The sequence below is a fragment of the Ovis canadensis genome, chromosome 7, assembly GCF_042477335.2.
Source record: "Ovis canadensis isolate MfBH-ARS-UI-01 breed Bighorn chromosome 7, ARS-UI_OviCan_v2, whole genome shotgun sequence".
In the NCBI taxonomy this organism is placed as follows: domain Eukaryota; kingdom Metazoa; phylum Chordata; class Mammalia; order Artiodactyla; family Bovidae; genus Ovis; species Ovis canadensis.
In genome coordinates, this window is record NC_091251.1 from 57,820,799 (window position 1) to 57,845,896 (window position 25,098).

Sequence of the window (25,098 nt, forward strand, 5' to 3'; positions counted from 1 at the left end):
CATGCACATATATTTTCCAAAAAAATATACTACTTATTCTGTTTTTCAATCTCCTTGTTCCACATATTCTATTTTTTGATAGCTGTTACAATACTCCAGTGTATACGTCTGTTATGACTTTTCAATCCTGTATGTTTTGAGTACGTTTTCATATTTTCAAATATAATAAACAATAATGTGATAAACACTTCTGTAGCTAAAATTTTGTACACATTCATTTTAAAAAAAATAAATTCTATGAAATAAAGTTATCAGAGCAAAGAGTATACATAATTTTAAGGGTTTTGATATGTATGCTACACAACTGCTCTTAGCACAGCTATAACAATTTAAATGCCAGGTCATAAATATCAACAACATAGGAATATTATTAATATTTAAAGAATTCAAGAGGATTTATATGAAAAATTAGCATGAATATACAAAAAGCTTAAAGAGACAAGTTTACATAATAAAAACAAATAACTGAAACAAGACCAATGTTAAACACTGTGAAAACCACAGAAAGGCAAAATCAAACAAGAAAGCTTGACCAAGCAAATTGGTAAAGACTTTTTAATGACTGCTTTCCCAACTTGCAAGAGATGTATTAAAAAGTGTGCTCCATACACTGCTAGCTGTACATTTAGATTCATTCATCCTTCTGGAAAGGCTCTTTTATCACGCATAGGAAGAAAGTTTAAAATGCAAACTTGAAAAAAAGTTTGAAACTTGTGGTCTGTTGATTCCATTTCTATTTATTTCTGACTCTGAACTTATTCTTGTAGAAGTCTGATGCACAGCAAGATTAGAAGAACAAAAGAAACAGGAAAACAAGTGTAGGGGCTGGCAGAGTAAGCCTGGAACACATCCACACTGTACTATTCTAAGACCCCACAATCCTGCTGACCGTGGGGCAAACACGACTGACTCCAGGCCCGCTAACCACCTACAGCAGAAGACAAACAGCTTGTCTAAGCCATAATTCTCGATGTCCCAAGATAAAAATAAGCTGCTTGCAATCTGAGTTCTAGTAACTTACTCTGAGGAGACAATTTAGGAGAGGCACAAAGATTTGAGCACACATTAAGTCTTTTTTATCATATCACAGGTTGTTTACGATGGCAACTAATTGTAAACAACCTGTATGCCCAAAGACAGGAGAACAGATAACCACTGAGTATAAGAGATGAGAGACTATGAATCAAAATCATCAAGGTTCTTAATATAAATGTTAACATGAAAAGCACAGTTAATACACAGTGAATCCCAAGAGAATGCATACATACACAAAAATGTTTATGTATGAAGTTAAAATGTGAGGAAGCACAAGCTTTTCATGTTCTATGCCTGCATGTCAGAGCTAAGGCACTTTAACCAAACAGATGTATCAGTGGGTCCTGTAAGCAGAGATTTGAATAGACAGGGATGAGGAAGAAACATATCAAACCAAATGGACTGTTTACGGAGTCCAAGTTGGCAAAGTGCTGAGAGATGTGAAAACAAGAAGTACAAAGGGAGTGTTCCCACAACTTAACAGTCATATTTTTTTGAATTAAAAAAAAAAGTGAACCTAGCCTCATTTAACAAAGACCAACAATACTTACTAATTCTACAACTGTCACAGAAAGCATGACACCTTTGGAGAGGATGTACTCACTGATTCTTGTTTGCCTGGCTATGAATAGCGGCAGGAGATATTCCGGAAACTTGTTATAGTGTTAGTCATTCAGTCGTGTCCGGCTCTGTGACTCCATGGACTGTAGGCCACCAGACTCCTCTGTCCATGGAATTCTCCAGGCAATAATACTAGAGCAGGTAGTCATTCCCTTCTCCAGGGGACCTTTCTGACCCAGAAATCGGACCGATTGAACTGGGGTCTCCTGCATTGCAGGCAGATTCTTTACCATCTGAGCCACCAGGAAAACTCAATGAATAATGGCATGACATATTCCAGAAACTAGCGAACCTAAAGCAATACCGAGTACTAGGCTGTTCTCAAAAAGTGGAACTGGTTACATGTGTTCCCTCAGAGAAGAGCAATATAGATAGAAAAATGGCAATTTCCCTATATGTTGGCATCTTGCTTTGCCGAGCTCCATCTCCCTCTCCAGGTCTGCTTACTATGAACACTTTGCTCTTGCTCTAGAATCTGTGAAGTCCTCTCCTAAAGGATAAAGGGAACCCTCTGCCCAGTGTGGGGTGGCGTGGGTTGTGGTCCTGGGGAAGAGCAGGCCGAATGCTGCTGCAGTACCTGGAGGAAGTTCTGGCTGGAGATGATGAGAGCCAGCTGGGCGCTCAGGTCTTCTGCTTGAGCTTGGCTCCCTCTGACCCCCTGGACCAGCTGAGGAATGTGATCGGCCACCGCCTGCAGGAAGCAAGGAAGATGAAAACTGAGCACATCCGGGATGGTGAATTACCAAAACAGCGTGTGGGGGCAAATGCCCCAAGTGAGAAACGGTGCCAAGATGTGGGCAACAGCTATGCAACAACAGCGTGCATCTGGCACTGCTCAGGGCTCTCCCGGGAGTCCACTGTGGGCCCTCAGGGAAGGCGGCAGCGGCGTGCTGCACCCTCGGCCACACTGCGGCTTCAGCATGGAATCAGGGCCTGGTCTCAGAAGATCGATCAGGCAACCAGAGTAAGCCCCAGAGCACAGCAGCACTGAGACCAGGAAGGATGAATAAATCCAAGACTGAAGGTACATGCCACTGTTCAAAGGCAGGGAGGCACTTGGGAAATTGATGTTTCATTACTGTTTCAGAGCCCAAATATGGCCTCATCATCGACTGTCCTTGATTTGTGCTCACAAAAAGGAGGAAACAATGCTGGTAAAAACATTGTGCTTTCCTTCCAAGTACAGGCCATCCACTTCACAGACAAAAGCCAGATGTGTGTATGTGCGTGTACACCTGAAACATGGGAGCCAGAACAAACTGGATTAGGGGCCTGCATGATCGGTCTTAACTGAATTAGCTGGGCACCACGTGCTCTAATGCTATCAGGGTATCCTTCAGCAGACCTGGCTCTCTGGTGGCCAGAGCCTCACCTTGCAGCTCTGCACCAGCTGCTGCTGGGCCGCAGGGTTCTTGTTGGACACAGCTGCGTTCTGGGAGGCAGCGATGGTCTGTGTGGCTGCAGCAGCAGCCTGCTTGGCTGCAACCTGGGTGGGGGAGGGGGGCGGGATAGAGAGAGGAGGTGAGCCAGGGTTCTTGTGTGCAAACACACACACACATACACACTGACATCCATTCTCTCCACTAAAGGGGGGCAACGGACAGCTATAAGAAAGGGAGCGCCAGGCACAGACTCCACCCTTTCAGCACCACTGACATCCTAACCTAGCTGAGTCCTGATGTCTTCCTTTGGTTTATGTTGCCTGGGACAAATGAAAAAGAGAGGCTGGCTTGACTGTGCAAGTTCTGGTGTTCATTTGTCTTTCTACAAAAGCCAAGGGACAAGTCCTAAGACCATATGGAACTGATAAGCAGCACCAAGCCTAAATGTTTTAGGAAAAAGGCCTCTCTCTCACATGAGGCATGGGCTGCTTTCTGGGTCAAGTGCCAGGCACACACACTGGTGCTCCTGACTTGCCTGGGTTCAGAAGGGCCCAGGCCTTTCTGGGCCTGGCATACTTAATTATGTTGACTCTCCAGTCTCCTTCTGCGGACATGGAGGCCAGTTGTTTTCCGGAACCCAGAAAACTACACATGTTGGGATTCCTCACCAGACAGGCAAGTTCTGGCCTCAAATCCCCCCAGATTGTATTCTAAGAGTCTCCTGTGTACATTTGTAAGATTCATTTTCTAAAGAATTTGTACCTATTACTTTTTTCCCAAGAATAAATGGGCATTCTGAAAAATGACAGAAGTATTTATTAGTCCCTTTCATACCTCTTTATTCCCATCTCCAGTCTTCAAAAGTGATTACTTTCTATTGGAAGTCCTGAAAAAACATTACCTCCAACAAAATATTTACATTTTAGCTACATTTTTACACTTTTTTTCTGAACATGTACATCCCTTAATGCCAGGGGAAAACATAAAAACCCCAAAATCATGGTTCCTCCTGAAAGAAAATTTGAATTTTATTCAAGACTGTTAAACTTTGAAAAGATCTTGGCTTTGTGCAAGCATGACCTGAAGCAGTTTTTCAAACTGTGTCAATGGATCTAAACCACTGGACCTAAATGTATAGTGGCCCTAAACCAGCTGTTCAAGCTGCTCATGGCATCTAATACCTTAAACTGTGTCATCCGTATTGATTTTGCTTCCTTTGGATGGGCATTGCCTTATGAATTCGATTGTTCTTTCAATGGACTTTCTGCAAATCTAAAGTCTAGCAAACCAGGCTCTTTACTCCTTACTGACCTCCAGTCGGTTGACGATTTTTTTCTTAATAGCATTCTGGGCCGCAGCATTGGTTGCCACCCGGAGACCTTCGGCAGCTTCTCTTAGCCTTTGCTGCTGGTCCTCGTTCTCAGGGTTGGCTGCAGCCCCCTGCCAAGGTGAAAGCAAAGATTCCAGGAGGTCCGGGGGCCATGTGCCAAAGACACTGAATTTATGCCTTCAATTTTACCTTTTCCTAGGAGTACAAGATATCTCGGAATGCTCCGAGCAGTATCTTTATGACAAAGATGTTTCCTCTCAATAAAAAAGTATCTACCGGGGGATGGGATGTTTCAACAATGCATAGCTAAACAGGAGAAATCCAATGGTAACGCTTAAGATCATAGTCTTCGTCATCCATATCAATTACCTTGTGGTCAGAAACCCACGGTTTAAAACATGTTAAGTCCCTCCTGCTCACATCTCTTGGGAAGAACTATATTTTAATTAGAGTGACAGACACATATCCTTGCTGAAAGGTTCTCCTGTCCTGCTGCACTGGCGAATGAGAATGGGCTAAGATTACAGTATAACACAGGGGCCCAGGTTGGGGGGAGGAGGGAGAGGAATGCCATTCAAAGTTCTATGAGGCAATGTTGTTCAAGAAAGACCGTATCTAGAAATTATATTTCTAGAGAGCCTGAGTTGGCAAATGTGTTCAAGTAGAATTGGTACTCAATTGTACTAAAGTAACAAGAGAAATTGATGCTACTATCCAGGCATGGAAAGGGGAGGGTTCCATGCACTGCTGATGGCCAGGCTTCCCTTGTGTAAGCCCATGGCTCTTTTATCATGTTGCTGTAGAAGTCCAAGTGGATTTTACTTAGATAAGTAGGTAGAAGAGAAAGGCTAAAGATAATGTAGGGAGAAGATAATTTTACTGCATGATGAGTGAGTGTGTAAGTCTTAGTCACTCAGTCATGTCCGACTCTTTGTGACCCCATAGACTATATAGCCTGCGAGGCTTCTCTGTCAATGGAATTCTCCAAGCAAGAATACTGGAGTGGGTAGCCATTCTTTTCTCCAAGGGATCTTCCTGGCCCAGGGACTGAACCGTGGTCTCCTGCATTGCCAGCAGATTCTTTACCATCTGAGCCACCAGAGAAGCCCCAAATCAACAAAAATGTAAAGCTTATCCAGTCTTCTACCTCCACCGGCAATAAAAGCATCAATCAAGATTCTTTGCACAGGGCCTGGATATTTTGTGACCAGCACTGGATGTATATAGATGAACGAGTTTCTTTCCATGAACATTTTCAGGCTATAATAATTGCTTGCAAGGCAGAAAGAAACACACCACTTACTGAAAATCAATTTTTTGAACGTCTCCATTTCCCATATGGCCACCTAGCCAAGTTTACCAGTTTGCAAAAATTGACTTCTCTGAACTATGGTATTTATAAGAAGCCATAGGAATTCACACTGAGTGGAACAGATCTAACACCTATGGCAGAGTTGTATTGGCAATCTTCTTGGATGGAATCTCCCATTCTTTCAAACTTAAAACCACTTTTACTAGTCTTGATTTTGTGTTTCTAGCAACTAAAAAATTGAATCTTTGCACTTCACATGTGAAAGGATTGTTAGGGCTCCTTTTGCATTCTTCTGTTTTTATGAGAGTCATTTTTTCTGGTCACTGGGTATTTTTCATCAATGCCTCCAGTGTTAACTTTGTGTTCCAGCAGCAGGAAAGCACCATTTCTGTACTTTATACTGACATGCGTGCCTGGATCCTTCCTTAGCAATGTCTTTTATGATGAACATATATTAGATATGGGGTACTAATTTTGGCCTGCAATCTTAGTTACTGATTGTTTATATTTTTTTCTTCACATTAAATATATTCTTTGTAAGTCTAACTACCATATATTCTTTATCTTTCAACAAAATTCAGCAATTAAAATATTGCCATGACGACTTTTAACTAAAAGATTAAAATAACTTGGAAAAACACTCAACTTGTCTCATTTAATATAAATAATTCAAAATAACAAATACATTGGTAAGCTGGTATATGCAGTGAATGGGTCTGGGGACCACTACACATCTAGGAACAAATGTGCACATTGGTCGGCTTAGTCCTGATTATGTGATAATAGGCTTAACTTTGCTCTTAGCTCTAATTTTCTCATCTGTAAAATAAAGGACGGACTAGACTTTTCACTCTGGAGGAGAGCATGGCAACCCACTCCAATATTCTTGTCTGGAGAATTCCATGGACAGAGAAGCCTGGCAGGCTACAATCCCTAGGGATGCAAAGAGTTGAACATGACTGAAGCAACTCAGCATGCAGACTTATCATTAAAGCTCTTTCCAGCCTAGCAAGCAATTTTTGTGAACATGAGGGTTTGCTTGAAATGGCTTTGTTTAAACTTAGAAAGAAGGCGGGGGGGGGGGGGGGGGGGGGGGGGGGGGGAGGAAACAAAACTAGTAACAACCTTAAAAAAAAAAAAAACAAACTTACTATAATCCAAAGGTCTAATGTGTATTTTTGCTAAAAGGCATGGTTAGAAGCAGAGCTTCTTGGCAGAAAGAGGGATCAGAGCAGAGGAAGGAAGTTCAGACTCTGCCCCTCCCTGGGATTCTCTTCAGTCCTACCCAGGATATATCTCCAAGGACTCTCAGCCCCTCAGGCAATATAATGATGAGTTAGACAAGGAGGAAGGTCTATCGGATATCACTGCATGTCACAGACATTGGAAGTGAATGAAATTCACATAGTTGGTTGAGATACCCTACTGTTCTGTTAGAAGCCAAGGAGACAGGCTAAGCTGTGGGGGACGTATAACGAACCTGAAAATACATAGAAATACATTCAACATGTTACCTTGGGGATATGTAGTTGAAGGTGGTTTCTATTTTCTTATCCATATATATACATGAATTTTATAAGGTATAAAATTATATAAGGTAATTACATATAAAATTATATATAAGGTAATTTGCTGAATTTTGCCTTTATATATATATACTCTTTTTCAGATTCTTTCCCCATATAGGTTATTATAAAATATTGAGTACAGAGTTTCCTCTGTACTATATGTGCTATACAGTTAGTTCTTGTTGTATAGAACTTATAGTTCTATCTTATGTATAATAGCATGTATATATGAATCCCAAATTCCTAATTTATCTCTCCCCCACATCCCCTTTGGTAACCACAAGTTGGTCACTTATGCAAAATCTTGAAAGAAGTTGAGCTGAGAAGTCAAATGGAGGGTAAAGTGACATTAAGGCTACAGGAAGAAAACAGGTCAAAATGAATTTACTGTTGAAAATCTCAACTTTAAATTAGTCATCATTTTCAATAAAGTCAATGGCAGTGACTCAATGGAAAGAACACATGCTAAGCAGGGATTCTGCTGTCTATGGCTGAGTCAGCACCATCGCCCTAAAGAGTTTCATTCATGTGTTCCATGACTTCCCTGTTTCCCACTTGAAGAAGGTTAAACATTACAAAGCCACATAGATTTTAAACAAATAAAAACACACATTCTGCTACCCACTCTCTATCCTGAAGGTAACTTTCAGATTCTTACTTTCAATAACGTTCACTTTTCAAGTGAATAAATCCAATGTACTACCTTTGCAGCCTCCACCATGCGAGCTGTGGAGTCAGCCAAGAGTTTAGCTGCTGCCAGGAGCTTCTTGGAATTCTCCATGTCGATTTCAGCTTCCGCGTCTGACCTCATGGCGTTGACGAGGTCTGAGGTGGCCTGGGCCAGGACCCGGGCCTGGCGTACCATTTCACCTAGAGGGTGGGACAGAGGATGCAGTCTGTGTGTCTGCCTCTTAAAGCTCAGGGGAAACCTCAGGGGCCAGTACATTCTCGTCTCTGTTCCTCTGGCAAAAAGGACAAAGAGAAATGAGCCTCTATGCTCCATTCGAAGCAATGAAGCCAAGTCAGACCCAGAACCAAAAACATTCCCTGTGGCTGCCAGGCCTGTCTACCCCAGAGGCATCCAAGTTCAGTCTCTAACTGTGCGGGATAAAGATGACATAAGTAACCTAAGAGGAACTTTTTATAAAGAGAAGGCAGGGAACAAGATTATGTGGATTTACTATGTGCATTTATGCTTAGTAAATACTTATATAAAAAATACTATTTTCCTCATATCAAGAGTCTCTTACACCAAGCCCCTGTGATAAGCTCTTTGAGTAATGTGCATAGAAAAAAATTATCTTTTAATTTTGAGCCTGCCTAACATCAGATGAGTGGTATCACATAACCCACTCTATTTGTGTCTCTTGGCTCTAACTCACAGAAAGCTCAGACCCCAGTTTCATGCTCAGATGCCGAGATCTGCTTTGGCCCAGTCTCCCTCTCAGTTATTTCTTTGCTCACTCTTTCCTTCCCAGCATTGGTTTTGATCTTGTTATTAGGAACTGTGATTTTATTGAAATCTGTTTCAACTTCCTTTTGGAAGTGGGAGGGCTACCATCATATACATTAAAAAATAAAACGATTCAAATATGAGCAATATCCTCCTTTGGGTCATTTGTGGAGAATCTTGAAGCACTATCAGCATGAAGTGGGAACGGGAAACTTCATGAAAATCAAAATGTGCTTGATTCAAGGTATCCTAGATTAGCTCCTGGGACAATGAAAGGACATTAGTGAAAAACTAGTGAAATCTGAATAATGTCTGCAGTTTAAAGAACTGTAATGTACCAGTGCTCATCTCCCAGTCCTGACCAAAGTCCTGTAGGCTGGGGGAGATGTTAAAGGAAACAGGGAATAGTAAAGGAAAAGTCTATTACTCCAGCAACTTTTCTATAGATATAAAAATATTCCACAATAGGAAGTTTATTTAAATAAAAGAACCAAAAGAATCTACTTCTTAAATCACTCAAGAAAGATGGAGAAAAGCACAAGGTAGTTTTCTTAAAAAAAAAAAAAAAAAACAACTCAACTGCTCTGTGATGATGAATAAGTACAAAAATAGATATCTTTCAAACTACTGGTGGGGTTGAAAACTGTAGAACCTTTCTGGAGAGAAATTTCAGACATGTTTAAAATTACAAATGTACATACTTATTGACCCAGAAATTCAAATGATGGGAACTTGTCCTATATATACTCCCCAAAGTAAACAGAGACATTTTTGCAAGAATCATTACTATATTAATTTTGTAAAACAAACAAAAATTTGGAAATTACCATTAGAAAACAACTGGTTAAGTAAATTATGATGTATTCTTGAACTGAATACTATGCTCCCATTAGAAAGAATAGTGTATAGGTCAACAGGCAGAAACATTCTAATATATTCAGTGAAAAATGTTGCACAAGAGTATATGTAATAGAACTCCATTAATATGGAAAGAAAGAGGATGTTATATACACATACACCTATATCTAGGCAGGAAGACTGAACATTTCTGAACAGGTAAAACAGAAATTGGTAAGTGGTCATTTCCAGAGATTTAGATGGGATAGTAATGGGCTGGGTCTGCTGCTGCTGCTGCTGCTAAGTTGCTTCAGTCGTGTCTGACTCTGTGCAACCCCATAGATGGCAGCCCACCAGGCTCCCCCGTCCCTGGGATTCTCCAGGCAAGAACACTGGAGTGGGTTGCCATTTCCTTCTCCAATGCATGAAAGTAAAAAGTGAAAGTGAAGTCGCTCAGTCATGTCCGACTCTTTGCCACCCCATGGACTGCAGCCTACCAGGCTCCTCCGTCCATGGGATGGATTTTCCAGGCAAGAGTACTGGAGTAGGGTGCCATCGCCTTCTCCGGGGCTGGGTCTGGGGAGACTTAATTTTTAACTAATAGGCTGAAAAGGTTATATATACATATTTGTGTGTGTGTGTGTATGTATGCATGTATAGTGATGTTTGACATCTTAGGAAAACTTTTCTGGTTGGAAAGAAACTGCCCCTCACAAAGCTAGCAAATAGAGACAGGAAAAGGTCCAGCCAAGAGTATGGTGGCAAACTAACCAATCCAGAGCTATCCTCTATCTGGCCCCTATAGCCAGGAGGCAATATTTCTCTGCCTCCATCACCCCAGAGCCATGATCAGGCAACTTGGGATCACACCTATAAGCAAGAGCCAGCTGAAACTATTTAGTCAAACCTAAGTTGTTCATCTTGCTCCATCTTGCTTTTTCTACAGAAATCCCAATAAAGGCAGTGTCCTGAGCTCTCTCCTCAATCCTATCTCTTGCCATCTGGTCAGAACCTGATGCTTCCCTTGTGACCCTGTGTGATAGGCAGAGACACCCTGACTGGGACCTCTGAGTATAATAAACTTCCAAGCCTCATTCTTGCGTCTTCCTGTGGCTACACCAACTTTACCATAGCCAACATGGACATTCTGGGAACAAAAGGGATATACTGTGCACCTAAATTTTATATATATATATATATATATATATATATAACTCTAGATGATGTTAAGTCTCTTGGTGTTGCTTGGATGGACAGATTAGGAGCCGATCTTTCCCAGCTTCAGAAGAAGGCTCTGACTGAGAGTGATTAGCATTTGCCCTTTTACCAGGCGTCCAGGAAACCATCATCTGACTTGCTCACAGTCAATGCCATCAGGGAACCCCAAACCGCCTGGCCCACCCACAGCCCACAGCCCAACTCCTCACCAGCATCGCCCATGGAGCTGAAGATGCTCTCGGTGACACACATGATGGTGTCGGTGGCCTGGTCGTAGCGACCGATGGGCTCGCCTCGGCTGGCGAACTGTCGTACGTGCTGCAGGAGATCGTGGAGGGCCTGGCTGACCACGCTGGCAGCCGCGCTGACCTGCTTCAGCAGCTCAGTGTCATCGGTGGCCGCCTGGCAGGCGCGGACGCAGTTTTCTACGGAGCGATCCACAAGCTTCCCCGCTTCAATCAGCTGCTCCTGGCACACAGGGGAGCTGATGGTGGGGCTCACGACCTGAAGCGAGACGGGAGTGGGTCTTGGGCACCACATCACAACTCTAGGTTCTCCAGTGCCCACTAGCATTTCTGCCATGTCCTTCCCTGCCCTGCGCCTCAGTTCCTTACTTACAGGACCAGCGATTAAACTGAACCATCACAGGAGGTTTCTCATACTCGACCATTTCACTTTGTGATTTTTAGATGCCCACTAACTTTCACCTCCATTAGTGCTCTATAACCACTGATACTACTGACTACTTCTATAGAGAGAAATTTCTGATATTTACCATTCACACCTCCTCCTCCTGGGAACCTCTGAACTGAGTCTTCCAAGCTGAGATAAAGACTATGTCAAAGAATTATGATTTTTTTCCAGATATATTTCCTGGAAGTCTGCTTCATGGTTGAGAGAGTAGAGTGGGTTGCATCAGCATCTGTGAAACTAGGCTGGTGAACAAGGAAAGCAGGAGGAGGGAGACCATCAATGATGCCTCCAACTGATGCTGCACACCCTCTCCTAGGACTGGAAATGCCAGGGGGAACCAGATTACAGAGCCATGAGTGTATGCTCGGTTGCTCAGTTGTGTCCGACTCTGTGATTCTATGGCCTGGAATCCACCAGGCTCCTCTGTCCATCCATGGCAGGAAAACTGGAGTGGGTTGCCCTTCCCTTCTCCAGGGGATCTTCCCGACCCAGGGATTGAATCCATGTCTTCTGCATGGGCAGGAGGATTCTTTACTGCTGAGCCCTGAGGGAAGCTCTTACAGATCTGTACAGTATGTTGTATCGTCAGGTGGAGAAACTAACACCTAGCATCCTGTGATGCATTATCTCAGCGAAGATACACGTGGTTGAGTGCAAAGGGTATCTGAAGTTAGACCAGCCTGATTTGTAAGCCTAATCCAGGCACTTATGATTTCTGTGGCTGTAATCACTCAGTAACATCTAAGAGCCTCAGTTTCCTCTTCAGTAAACCAGGGGTGATGGTGCTACATGAGGTACTGTGTTATACAGAGTGTGTACATCCTAATGACAACCATGAACTACATCATTATCCCTCATTCTGATACTGTGCAGCGCAGAAAGGGCTCCCACTAACTCTGCAGATAATGCTGTAACGGCATAATCCAAGAGCTCTTTGTGCACAGGGGTAAACAAGACATGCTGTCAAGTCCGAAGGGGAGATACAGCAATTTACATGTAGAAATGGCAATTAGACACAGAAAAGTACCATTGCTTCAGGCTTGAGCAAGGAAAAAATTATTAAAGTGGAACTGGACAGCTTATGCTAAAATACTACCATTTCACCTGAAAGGCACCTGAAGCAAGCTCTGAATCTTAGGCAATTTTAACAAGTTCTGCCCCTGCTTCCTCTCACAAACACTCTGAAGAAAGGGCTGGGGTGCCCACCAGCTTACCTTGGCGCACGCCACTAGCTGGGAGGTAGAGAGGGCGCACTGGGTGGCCGCGGCGATCACCCTGTTCTGCAGGACCGTGTCCTCAGCCACTTGGGCAACATTCTTTGCCTTTAGTACCAACATGGCAGCAGCATTGGCAACAGCTTTAGCCAAACTCATTAAAACGTCCTAAGAAAATGAAAACAAAAAATAGTTATTTATATTTTCCCAGTCATCCATCAGAGCCGGAAAATAAAGCACTTAAATATTTTATGAAAATTCCATTTGGCCTTTTTCCTTCAGTACTTTAGAATAAAACTTTTTCCACTTATTTTACTGAAATGTCAAGTTAGTCTGAGAGCTAATTAAGGAAGGAGACTTAATCCTAATACTACAGTCTCCTATACTATAAGTAGCATAGGTTTCAATCTAAAATAGGTTAATTTGAAGGAAGGGCTTTTGTTTTAACCATTGATTCACATTTGTGCATTTAAACAACACTTAGAATCTTGACAACACCTCCTGAGTATGTGGTAGATCCAGCTGAAAATATATACTATGAGTGGTAGGAAGGATGAAATTCATGGCCCATGTCATCATGCCCCACTGTGACTTGAAAATTTATCTTTTGGATCTCTACTTTGCACAAGGATCCAAGCTGTCATCAGAAATTCAGCCACATCTTGGCCTCCAGAGGGCAACGTTGAACATGCATGGATAGGACCTCCAGCCCAATAGCTCATGAATTCTCTGAACATAAGTTATTCTCAGTGTTCTGTAGCCTTCTAGATGGAGATAAATTATTATGAAAAGTGGAAAGGGAGCCTATGTAAATAAACCAGCCTCAAGAAGCCCTCACCAATGATGCAAAGCACTCTGAGCCTTTAAAGATCAGTTTATGTTGCAGGTCAACATCAAGGCTTTCTGCCTGCAGGCTGGAGAATCCCTCGACTCACCCCATCAGGTTTGTCATCATTCTGTGACCTAAAGAATCACCATGCTACATTTAATGCACTTCTTGGCTTTTAATATTGAAGGTCATTTATTTGGTTTGGAAATGCCTTCCCAAACATAGAGGCCAATTTTATTTTGAACCAACATGTCAAAGCTTTCTCCCAGAGGAAATGTGGTCAGAAGTCTTTACTAATTCATCAGATAATGAAAAGCACTTTTGATTCTCAATGCAAAGGGTACCCACAGAGTCTTTACAACAAGATAGTTTATAAGATATACTGGAAAGAGTGTTCTGCTTGTACAATTTTATACAGAGCAAAGACTATGTTTGTTGTTCCTGCCACTCTTTTGTGACCCTATGAACTATAGCTCGCCAGGCTCCTCTGTCCATGGGATTTCCCAGGCAAGAATACTGGAGTGCGTTGCCATTTCCTTCTCCAAGGGATCTTCCTGACCCAGGGATTGAACCCATGTCTCCCACATGGTAGGAGGGTTCTTTACCACCGAGCCACTTGGAAAGCCCAAGACCATATATCTTACCCAGGCAAATCAGAAACCCATGAATCCACCAAGTAAGGAGATTTTAAAATGGACAATAACAAAGCCGTCAGAAAAGGGCAGTTTGATCCAGTCTTTCTTAGGTTGCTGGTGTTTACTCGATGTCCAGGGAGAGGCCACAGCCTGTGGTGCCAAGAGGTGAAGAGGCCTTTGGGATCTGACCGGCACTCATCTGCCACATAACTTCTAGAAGTTGATCCCAACATAGCCTGCAAAGTTATGGTTCCTGGCCCTCTATATCAATGCTTAGTGAAAGCAAAATTTGAAAGTCACAAATCATTATCAAGATTTTTAAAAGCAGTCTTTCAAAATGCATCAAAGTATTCTTTCCCTTGAAAGGAATCCATCTTCTCACCCAGAGACCAAGATTTGGTCACGGCTTTGTTAGACTGATTTAAAGAAATCCTGATTCTCCTACTAATTTTGTCCACCCCCCCACACACAAAAAATACAGTTAGAAAAAGAACATGATCCTGTGGCTATAGTTGCTGACAAGGCCCTCGTCAAACTTTTCAACAAGACCACTATTATGCAGCTCATGTAGAATAAACCTTTGTTAACTCTGGGAACATGCAGTACACTGAAAACTCAAGAAAAAGCTCCAAGATAGGATCTCAAGAACTGGAAAACCAAGAGAGTAAGAAATCCAATGTCAGTAAGCCAGGGGTTACCCACACCTGGAGGAGACTGTAGATCACCTTACTGCACTGGTGTTTACCGAGATACCTTAGAGAACAGGAAACATTCAAGCCAGGGCTTTCCTGCTAAGAAAGCCACCATGAGACCCTATCCTGAACTTGAACCTGCTTCTCTAGCCCATCTGAATGGAAGCAGACACTGGAGGCGGAGTTTATATTCACATGTGATGGAAACAGTTTGTCAAAGAATAAAAGGGGAGAAATCCATTTTTTAAAAAAAAACCCACAAAGCCACAAGGATATAGGAGATGCTTTAAAGAAGAGCTGTGACTTCCCTCTCAACTTTTCCCAGACATTAGAAAATAAGTTGACTGCTTCAGGATAATTAAGCCTAGTAAACCAACGGACGAATCTCGTATTTAACCAATTTCTAAGTAGGTACCTACCTCCAAAGAACTACTTGCTCTAATACAAAATCCACAGGACAACACATGTGTTTGGGGATCTAATCAAGGGGAAGGAAGGACGAGGACATAATTAGCTTGGCTTTAGCAGGTTGTATTTATGTGGTCTACAGTTAGTTCTGTTTACAGTTATTACTGGCCACGCTAGCACAGAAATGGCTTCCAGGAATACCCCTACCACCCATTCTGTGTCTCAGCCTCCCTGATCACATGAACGTTCATGCACTGAATGCTCAAGCCTTAATGCAGGATCTGAATGAGTCCTATGTCCCCAGCACTCCAGGAATGTGGAGAGTAGAGGAGAAGGGGTATGTTTAATGTATTCACAACATACATGATCTTATCTTAGATTAACTAACACATCTCGAGCTAATGAAATCCAGTAGTGCTAGATGAAATAGCAAGCAAAATTGCCCTCCTCGAGGCAACTGGAATGCTGATTGAACGCTGGGTGATTTTATTCTAAATTCTATAGAAATTCCAAACACTGAACCTGACATAGGATTTAGAAAAGGGTACCTTCCTGAAAACCTGGGCTTGACCTGCAGCAGTTTAATGAGAATGTATCTGTATGTTCCTTGTAAAATTAAGACTGAGGAGGAAGAGGAATGAAAGGCATCTGCCCATAAGTATGTGAGAAGAGGAGTTCATCTGGCCTGAAGATCCCCAGCAGGAGGCCTCCCCACCCTATTTGCGGGGGCTGGGAATGGAGGCAGACAAGTTGAGATCTTGTCTGAGCTGGCAGTGCAGCCAGCCAGCTGCAGACAGTGGCTACAGCTGGTCCCCAGAGGATATGTCTTTGGTATTGAAAAAAAAGGTGGGGGGTGACAAAAAGGACTTCTCTGCCACACTTGTGGTTTTGAATATGACACAGACATATTCAAAGCTCTCAACACAAAGGAATGCTTATGCTATGTGGGAGCAGAGTGTATGGGAGTGCATGTGTTTCCACTCTTCCATGCAGACTCAAGAATGATGCAATTCAAAGCTGCCCCAAATAGATAAAACAAGACTGGCCATGAGTGGATAACTGTAGACTTGGGTGGCTGATATAAGGATGGTTGTGACATTATTCCCTCCATGTTTGTGTTTAAAGAAAGTGCAGCATGCTGACTAGTGAGAACAGCTAAGCAGATGTTTCAGTGTGGTGATGTATGGTGTAAGTGAATTGAGTTTTTCAATTAAAATTTTTTTTTCGTTAACACATGAAAAGATCACAGTCTAAGATAATCTACCTTCACCTTTCTCTTGTCAGTTCAAGGAAGACTCCATTTTTCATTACCTTCTCCCTGCTTGGGTCTAAGACCATCACTTAGGTTCCAAGATTATGGACTGCAAATATCTCACCTGGAATCGCTCGTCAGTCTCATTCTCTCCAATCTGCCGCAGAAGATCCCCGCTGGCTTGTCCTATGCTTCCAGCGGCGGTCAAAACTGTCTGTCGAGGCTACAAACACAGAGTACATCTTAGTGGGAAAGAGAGCGCACTGCCTCCCCAGGGCCATTAGACAGGGCAGCGCAGGAAGAGGAGTCCTACAGGAGGGCTTCCTCCTGCAGCCCAATAAACTCTGGAACTGTCTGCCAGACAGGAGACATACACGTCCTTGTGGAATCCGTGCAAGAAACTGGTTGATGGCTCAAAACCAGCAATGTCGGAATAGATTTGAAATGATCAATTGACAAGCCTCATTCAATTGGTAGGAAATTGGAGTACAGACTTGTATTCCCTTTACACGTGTATTGGTAATGTGTGTGCTAGTTTCTCAGGTTGCATCTAATCAAGAAGCCTTGGGTGGGGGAAGGGAGGCTTCATTCCAAGAGCTTGTTGGTTGTTCAGTCGCTCAGTCATGTCCAACTCTTTGCGACCCCATGTACTGCAGCATGCCAAGCTTCCCTGTCCCTCATCATCTTCCAGAGTTTGCCCAAGTTCACATCCATTGCATTGGTGATACCATCCAGCCATCTCATCCTTTGACACCCTCTTCTCCTTCTGTCCTCAATCTTTGCCAGCATCAGGGACTTTTCCACTGAGTTGGCTGTTCACATCAGATGACCAAAATACTGGAGCTTTTGCTTCAGCATCAGTCCTTCCAGCCAGTATTCAGGGTTGATCTCCCTTAAGATTGACTGGTTTGATCTCCCTGCTGTCCAGGAGACCTTCAGGAGTCTTCCCCAGCACCACAGTTGGAAGGCATCAATTCTTTGGTGCTCTGCCTTCTTTACAGTCCAGCTCTCACAGCATGTGACTATCAGGAAGACCATAGTCTTAACTATATGGACCTTTGTCAGCAGATTAATGCTTCAGTTCAGTTCAGTTGTTCAGTCATGTCTGGCTCTTTGCGACTCCATGAATCTCCACACGCCAGGCCTCCCTGTCCATCACCAACTCCTGGAATTCACCCAAACTCATGGTGAAGAGTCGGACACGACTGAGCGACTTCACTTTCACTTTTCACTTTCATGCATTGGAGAAGGAAATGGCAACCCACTCCAGTGTTCTTGCCTGGAGAATCCCAGAGATGAGGGAGCCTGGTGGGCTGCCGTCTACGGGGTCACACAGAGTCGGACATGACTGAAGCGACTTAGCAGCAGTAGCATGTGCATCAAGTCCGTGATGCCAACCAGCCATCTCATCCTCTGTCGTCCCCTTCTCCTCCTGCCTCCAATCCCTCCCAGCATCAGGGTCTTTTCCAATGAGTCAACTCTTTGCATGAGGTGGCCAAAGTATTGGAGTTTCAGCCTCAGCATCAGTCCTTCCAGTGAACACCCAGGAGTGGTCTCCTTTTGGATGGATGGGTTGGACCTCCTTGCACTCCAAGGGACTCTCAAGAGTCTTCTCCAACACCACAGTTCACAAGCATCAGTTCGGTGCTCAGCTTTCTTCACAGTCCAACTCTCACATCCATACATGACCACTGGAAAAACCATAGCTTTGACTAGATGGAACATTGTTGGCAAAGTAATGTCTCTGCTTTTTAATATGCTATCTAGGTTGGTCATAACTTTTCCTTCCAAGGATTAAGTGTCTTTTAATTTCATGGCTGCAATCACCATCTGCAGTGATTTTGGAGCCCCCCCAAATAAAGTCTGACACTGTTTCCACTGTTTCCCCATCTATCTGCCATGAAGTGATGGGACCAGATGCCATGATCTTCATTTTCTGAATGTTGAGCTTTAAGGCAACTTTTTCACTCTCCACTTTCACTTTCATCAAGAGGGTCTTTAGTTCCTCTTCAATTTCTGCCATAATGATGGTGTCATCTGCATATCTGAGCTTATTGATATTTCTCCTGGAAATCTTGATTCCAGCTTGTGCTGCTTCAGCCCAGCGTTTTTCATGATGTACTCTGCATATAAGTTAAATAAGCAGGGTGACAATATACAGCCTTGACGCACTCTGAGTGATGCTTAGCCAGTATCAAAGGTTGCACCATAGCTTCTGCACACAGTTCAGCAACCCCAAACCTTGCAGTGTGGTAACGTGAGCCACTGGGATGGAAGGAGCACCTAGGGCAGCAAGAGTCCCGTGGGTCCCAAAGGCTGCATCTACCTCATCAGAGCTTGAGTGACTTTAGGGGAGAATGGGTCCATGTATATACATGGCTGAGTACCCTCATTGTCCACTGGAAACTACCACAACATGGTTAATTGTCTATACCCCAACACAAAATAAAAAGTTAAACAAAAGAACCTTGAGTGACTGCTCACCCCAACGCTCACCTCTCCAGAAGTCGGCTGCACAGCTTTCAGCAGATCTGACACAGCCCCGGCGAGGGTCCTCGCGGCTCTGAGCAAGTCCTCCCCGCTGCCCACCTCGTCATCCATGAGGGCGGCCAGCAGCTTCACGCCCTTGGACATCTCCGTCAGGTTGGAAGAAATGGTGGTGATGGCGCATCCCACGGCAGTGTAGTCGGTGTCCGCAGGATCACCTGGGACAGAGAAGGACTGACACCATCAGAGTAGGGCAGTGAAGGCTGCAGGGAGCCCAGGGTAACACACGACAGGTGGTGACACTGGCAGCAGACCCCGCCCCCTTGCGACATCCTGCAAGAGTCAGACGTCTCATCTCCCCATCTCCAAGGCTGCTCTTCACGGGGTCCTTTCACCCCGAGGCCTCACACTTTGAGATTCTGAGCATGAACACCTTTAAAGCTAGCATCTCACGGTCCTTTGCAGAAGGCCTCTCCAAGGTGAGCAGCTTGGAGAGGTCAACTCTGTCCCTGAAACACTGCAAGGCTGCTTGGTGATGCCAAGATTGTCCCTGGCTCTCACTTGACAATGCAAGGCTGAGGGCCACGCAATCCAGAGAAGACCACAGCTAGACAAGACAGAGGAAGGCACCCGTGATGGCCAGTCATACAAAACCACTTTGAGACTGTAAGCTCCCAGAAGGCAGAAACTGGCCTCAGTAAACTTAGAAGTATGTCCAGCAGCTTGATGGACAATGAGCTGAGTAAGTGCTTTTCACTGAGGGTGCATGATAAAGTCACAAAGGCAAGAGAGGTTCCCCACATTTCTCCCGGGTCAGGGGGAGAAAATGCTTGAAGCATTGTGAGGGCCTAAAAATAGACTCTTCTCTCTGAATAGGAAAAATCTGTTGCTTCAATCAAAGAATAAGAACTTCTCTCTTGTTTTTTTTTTTTTGAACAAAACCACAATACACCACAGATCCACAGGGACACCACAGGGACTTACCGGCTGTGAGGTTAACAACTGACGCGGTTCCAGCTGTGATGGCATCGACTTGAGAGTGGATTTCGTGTTTGGACTCGTCCACTTTATTCTGAACCCACACCCTAGACGCCTGCAAAACCAGATAACCGCATGACACAGTCACTGAGCAGGGTTACCCAGGAAACCAGAGAAGCCGTGCCATGAAACGAGACCAGCATTCTGACCACACTCCTCTCACTGGGCCGGCACCCATGAGGCCCTTACATCATCTTCAACAATGTCCTTAACAGGCCTCTTGCTCATTCATTCATGCCACATGGAAAGAAAATTCTCAATGCTTCTTACTCGGGTTACCTTCTCTTTAAGATTTTGGACACAAAATCTCTCTGTGGTTTTACATAGGTAAATTCAGTTTAAAAAAATGGAGATATGTAGTATCTTATAATAATACTGCACAGTGGCACCAACGTGCATGCTCAGTCATGTCTGACTCCTTCTGACCCCATGGGCTATAGCCCTTCAGGCTCCACTATCCGTGGGATTTCCCAGGCAAGAAGACCGGAGTGGGTTGCCACTTCCTACTCAATGGGATCCTTCCCCTCAACTCAGGGATTGAACTGCATCTCCTGTGTCTCCTGCAGTGGCAGGCAGATTTATTACCACCGAGTCACCTGGGAAACCCACTGGCACCAACAACTGTTGCTAATTTTCATCTTCGTTTTTTTAGAGAATGGAGTGAGAATCAGGGTATTTTAGCTGAGTCTTCTCTCAGCATAGCAGCTGTCTTTTATGACATGAATATCATGCTGATGTGCACCTTTCCCAGCAGGATTTTGAGGGGTGGTCTTCAAGACCCCTGCTCTGGATCCATTATATGTGATATGACCTTGAGCAAACTTCACCCAGTTCCTGCGCCTAAATTTCTTCTACTGTAGAAACTCAGTGGTCTTTTGAAACCTTTCTAGTTCTTATACTTTATGCTCATGTGACTCTTAGCAAATTCTGCTTTTGGCCATTTCTGGTCTTAGCCAATGAGTGCTTACACTGGCAATGGTGATCCCATGTTAACAGATGGTTCTGGTCTCCTTCCCCAAATAGTCCCCAAATATTAATCTTGGTTCAGAGTATGTCTAGCATTAAAATATTTTATATATGAATTCTTTGAAAATTGGTGAAGCAAGAATATCAAGTCCAGATATTTAAAAACTCCTTCTCCCAGCTGTGCTGGATATGGGAGGCTGCCATATGCATTTTTAGTTTCAAGTTCCTGAAAGCAAAATACTTAATAACTTCAGAGACTTGAGAGAAACAGCTTTGAGGATGCTACACCCTTCAGGTTTATAGGTACACAAGTGAAAAACACACTGAGCAGAGAGAACTTGGAGGCGGCTGTCCTGGCTGGATGAGATGAGGCTACAAACTGTGTCTTGGTTCTGCCCCTATGATGTCCAGACAGTACTATAGCCATGGTTTCCAACCCTGGCTGCATATGAGAATCACAAAGAGAGATGAAACACCATGGAAACCCAGGCCCCACCTCCAGCAACACTGATCTGCTTGGTCTGACCTGGGCCCTAGGCTTTGTCCTTTAAGCCTTTCAGGTGATTCTAATGTGCAAAGCAGGACAGAGAATGACAAAGGTAGCCGGTGCTTGGCAAACTTCCCTGTGGACACAAAACAGCTGGGAACTAAAATGTAGATTCTGATTCAGAAGGGTGGAGTAAGGCTTAAGATTCGGTACCTCTCACATGATCCTAGGTGCTGCCAATGCTGCTGGCCTGGGGATCACAATTTAAACAGCAAGGGACTAGATGATTTCATGCAATGGCAGCTATGGGAAGGCAGTTAATCGCCCTGCCTCACTGAAAAGTTCAGTAGTAGGAACCCAGCAGTTCACAAAGCATGGTTCCCAGACAAGCAGTAGCACCTGCGAACCTGCTGGAAATGCAAATTCTCCGGCCCCACCCCAGACCAACTGAGTCAGAAAAAATGGAGGAGGGGCCCATTTTTAGCCTCTGGATGACTCTGAGGTTTGCTCGAGTATGAGAACCACCGGTACTAACAACAAATCCAGCTAATACTCACTGGGCTTGCACTGTGTTAGGTGCGGGGCTAAGAACTTTGTGACATGAAAGTGAAAGGTGCCCAGTCCGACTCTTTGTGACCCCATGCACTATACAGTAAGAACAGTACAGAGACTACAGAGTCCATGGAATTCTCCAGGCCAGAAAACTGGAGTGAGTAGCTGCTCCCTTCTCCAGGGCATCTTTCCAACCCAGGGATCGAATCCAGGTCTCCCACATTGCAGGCAGATTCTTTACCAGCTGAGCCACAAGGGAAGCCTGCACACAAGGGAAGAACTTTTTTCGTGATTGTATTGTCAACCCTCACAACAGCCTTTCTCAGGGATAACAAAGTGGACCTTAGAGAGAGCAAGTTGCCCAGAATGACACAGCCACTGAGCCGTGGGGCTGGAATTTGGGCCCCACTTGAGTTTAAGTTCTTAGCCTAAAGGGGTACTGCCAATAGCCCGTAGCATTTTATGATTCTTTCTTCCTGTGCTAAGTGCTAAATTGCTTCAGTCATGTCCAACTCTTTGTGACCCTATGGACTATAGCCCTCCAGGCTCCTCCGTCCATGGGATTCTCTAGGCAAGAATACTGGAGTGGAGATCTTCCCAACCCAGGGATCAAATCAGTATCTTTTATGTCTCCTGCATTGCAGGTGGGTTCTTTACCACTAGTACCCTCTTCCTTGGGTGCAGCTTAAAGACAGGGACTCCATCTCTTAAAAAATAAATGGATTGGGACCTCACCCAGCTGGAGACAGAGATTCACCTCACTGAATCCAGCCAGAGTGCAGAATCCCATTTTCTGTGAGGGCAGAGACATCAAATAAAAATGCTGAACTTCCCTGGTGGTCTAGTGGCTAAGACTCCATCCTCCCAAGGCTGGGGGCCTCGGTCCAATCCCTGGTCGGGAAACAGATCCCACAAGCCACAACTAAAGATCCCATGTGCTGCAAATTAAGACTGGCACAGCCAAATAAATAAATATTTTTAAAAAGTAAATCAAGTGCTGAACGACTCTCACCATATCCTGGCCGAGAGGTGGCAGGGAGTCGAGCTCGCTGAGGTCGTCCTGGGCCTGCTGGACAGCGTGCATGCTCGTGTTGATGGTCCCCATGAGGGCCTGCTGGGCTGAGGTCTGCAAAGGTAGGTAATACAGGGGTCACATCATGCTCCTGGCCTGGCAACAGAGCCTCTATGTAAGCAAGGGAATTGGATCTGGGATCAAGACACAATGGTCCAGAGTATCTTTCAACAAATTGCCTGAACCACCTTCTATTTCAACTGGGGCTGGAAATAGGTATTGTAATACATGAATAGAATACTAAATAGGGGTGTTTGCAATAGTGTGATTATAATCAGCAGAGTGTAGTGTGTGTAATTAGCTGACAAGAAGGCTCAGAAAGAGTCCCCTGCTGGGAGCTCAGGGGACCCAACCCTTGAGTATTCAGAACAGAAGTTCCCCTGCACAGGAATCATGTGGGTGTTACATCTGAATTCTTGGTAAGTAAATAAAGATTTCACCCAAACCTACAATACAGTCAACATGCTTCTTTAGTCAAATCACTTCTGGGCTTTCAGGCTCTTCTGCTTTCAAAAAGTTCTTGTCCCAAAGCATGAGATTCCACAGAGACCCAGTCAGACGAGCATAGTGCAAGAAACCAGTGCTGTGCTCGGGGGATGTATGGAGTGGAACAGACTTGGACTGCTTCTGAACCTCTCTGAGGGGTACTGGGCTGATGAGCAAGTGGGCGAGCAGGGTCCTGGCCCTCACTCACACACCACGTGGAGAGGCCACTGGCTCTTGCCCAGCCCTTGAGGAAACCTGTAGTCCTAGACAGAGCACTGCCAGAGCCACCCATTTAAAAGAAAACACACTGGAAATTGGGCATTTGGGACCTCACAGCTGAAGAGCCAGGATGCAGACAGGAAGTAGCAAGAGTGGGGATAATACACACAACCCATCAGCAGGCTGGTATTGCTCCCTGGACACCAGGGGCAGGCTCGTGATGGGCAGGGCAAGGCCCCCGGGAGCCTCACCAGTGGGGGCATGTGGCCGCGGTGCATCTGCCCAACCATGACCTGCTGCTGTGGGGAGGGCATGCTGCCAACATTGAAGGTCTCAGGCCCGCTGGAGCCAGAGCGCATTACAGCTGGCAGCGCCACCGAACCGTGCTCCACCTTCCCGGTGCGATTGAACTGCTGCTGCAGGATGGTGGACCTGCGGGGAACAGACGCTTTGGTCACTGCGAGGTGGCCGCTCACGTGGAGTGTCATGTCACCTGATACCACAGGTGTCAGCAATGTTCGTGCTTCATGTTACGACAACCAGTTTAAAAGAGGCAAATAGAGACAGAATCACAAAGGAGGTAACAGCACTAAAATGCTCAGCAAAACCCTGAGATGAATGAATCTTTTTATATAATCAGTACTGTAATTAATTACTGGCATTATGCTATTAGCTGTTCAGAAAGACACAGAAAACAATGATGTTCTAGGCCTAAGTGAATGATCTGGATACAGTGATGTAGTATTTGGTAAATTCTACCTGAAATAGCATTCATTCAACACAAATCTACTGCATGCCAGGTTCTATTCTAAGCCTTGGGGACAGAGATCAGTAATCCATAGTCTGAAGGAAGAAATGTGGAAATGAACTTCACATCTCCCTCAGCTTAGCTCTCTTTCCCCAGGTGGAAAGCCACTGACCACAGAGGATGTTTCAACATGTGTGGAGCCTTGATGACTGGCTGACCTTGGTACCTCATCCAGATGATTTCAACTTAAGTCTGGGAAGACTCCCAGGGCATCTAGTAAAAAAAATTCTCAAGTTTTTACCTCTTGATATTTTCCAGGAATGAGAGGTGAGTGCAAAGGACTTTGAGCACATGAGCGTAAGAATCTGATAATCCAGAGGACAAACCCACATTGAATGCGGGAGAGTCTGTGTTGGGGGGTGGGGAGGGAGTGGGGCAGTTGTTGGTGAGTAGCTGTGTTAAGGCACAGGAGCCTCTGTCCCAGGATCCTGGAACCATCACAGTTCACTTCCTGTTGCCCAGGGCAACGGTTGTGAGTTAAGTTAGGGTACCAATCGACAGGTA

General features: G+C 44.5%; 1 protein-coding gene across 13 annotated transcripts in view; it reads right to left on the reverse strand.

The window, feature by feature from the left end:
• TLN2 (talin 2) overlaps positions 1 to 25,098 on the reverse strand; it is a 494,903-nt gene that overhangs the window by 136,242 nt on the left and 333,563 nt on the right. For all 13 annotated transcript variants that reach the window (XM_069596307.1, XM_069596312.1, XM_069596310.1 and 10 more), the window contains 11 exons: positions 24,038 to 24,218; positions 23,022 to 23,135; positions 19,951 to 20,059; positions 18,976 to 19,184; positions 16,604 to 16,702; positions 12,664 to 12,831; positions 10,966 to 11,260; positions 7,952 to 8,118; positions 4,350 to 4,478; positions 3,029 to 3,142; positions 2,234 to 2,347 (listed from right to left, as the gene is read on the reverse strand). In XM_069596307.1, coding sequence (XP_069452408.1) covers positions 2,234 to 2,347; positions 3,029 to 3,142; positions 4,350 to 4,478; positions 7,952 to 8,118; positions 10,966 to 11,260; positions 12,664 to 12,831; positions 16,604 to 16,702; positions 18,976 to 19,184; positions 19,951 to 20,059; positions 23,022 to 23,135; positions 24,038 to 24,218 — 1,699 coding nt within the window. The remainder of the gene's footprint in view (positions 1 to 2,233; positions 2,348 to 3,028; positions 3,143 to 4,349; positions 4,479 to 7,951; positions 8,119 to 10,965; positions 11,261 to 12,663; positions 12,832 to 16,603; positions 16,703 to 18,975; positions 19,185 to 19,950; positions 20,060 to 23,021; positions 23,136 to 24,037; positions 24,219 to 25,098) is intronic.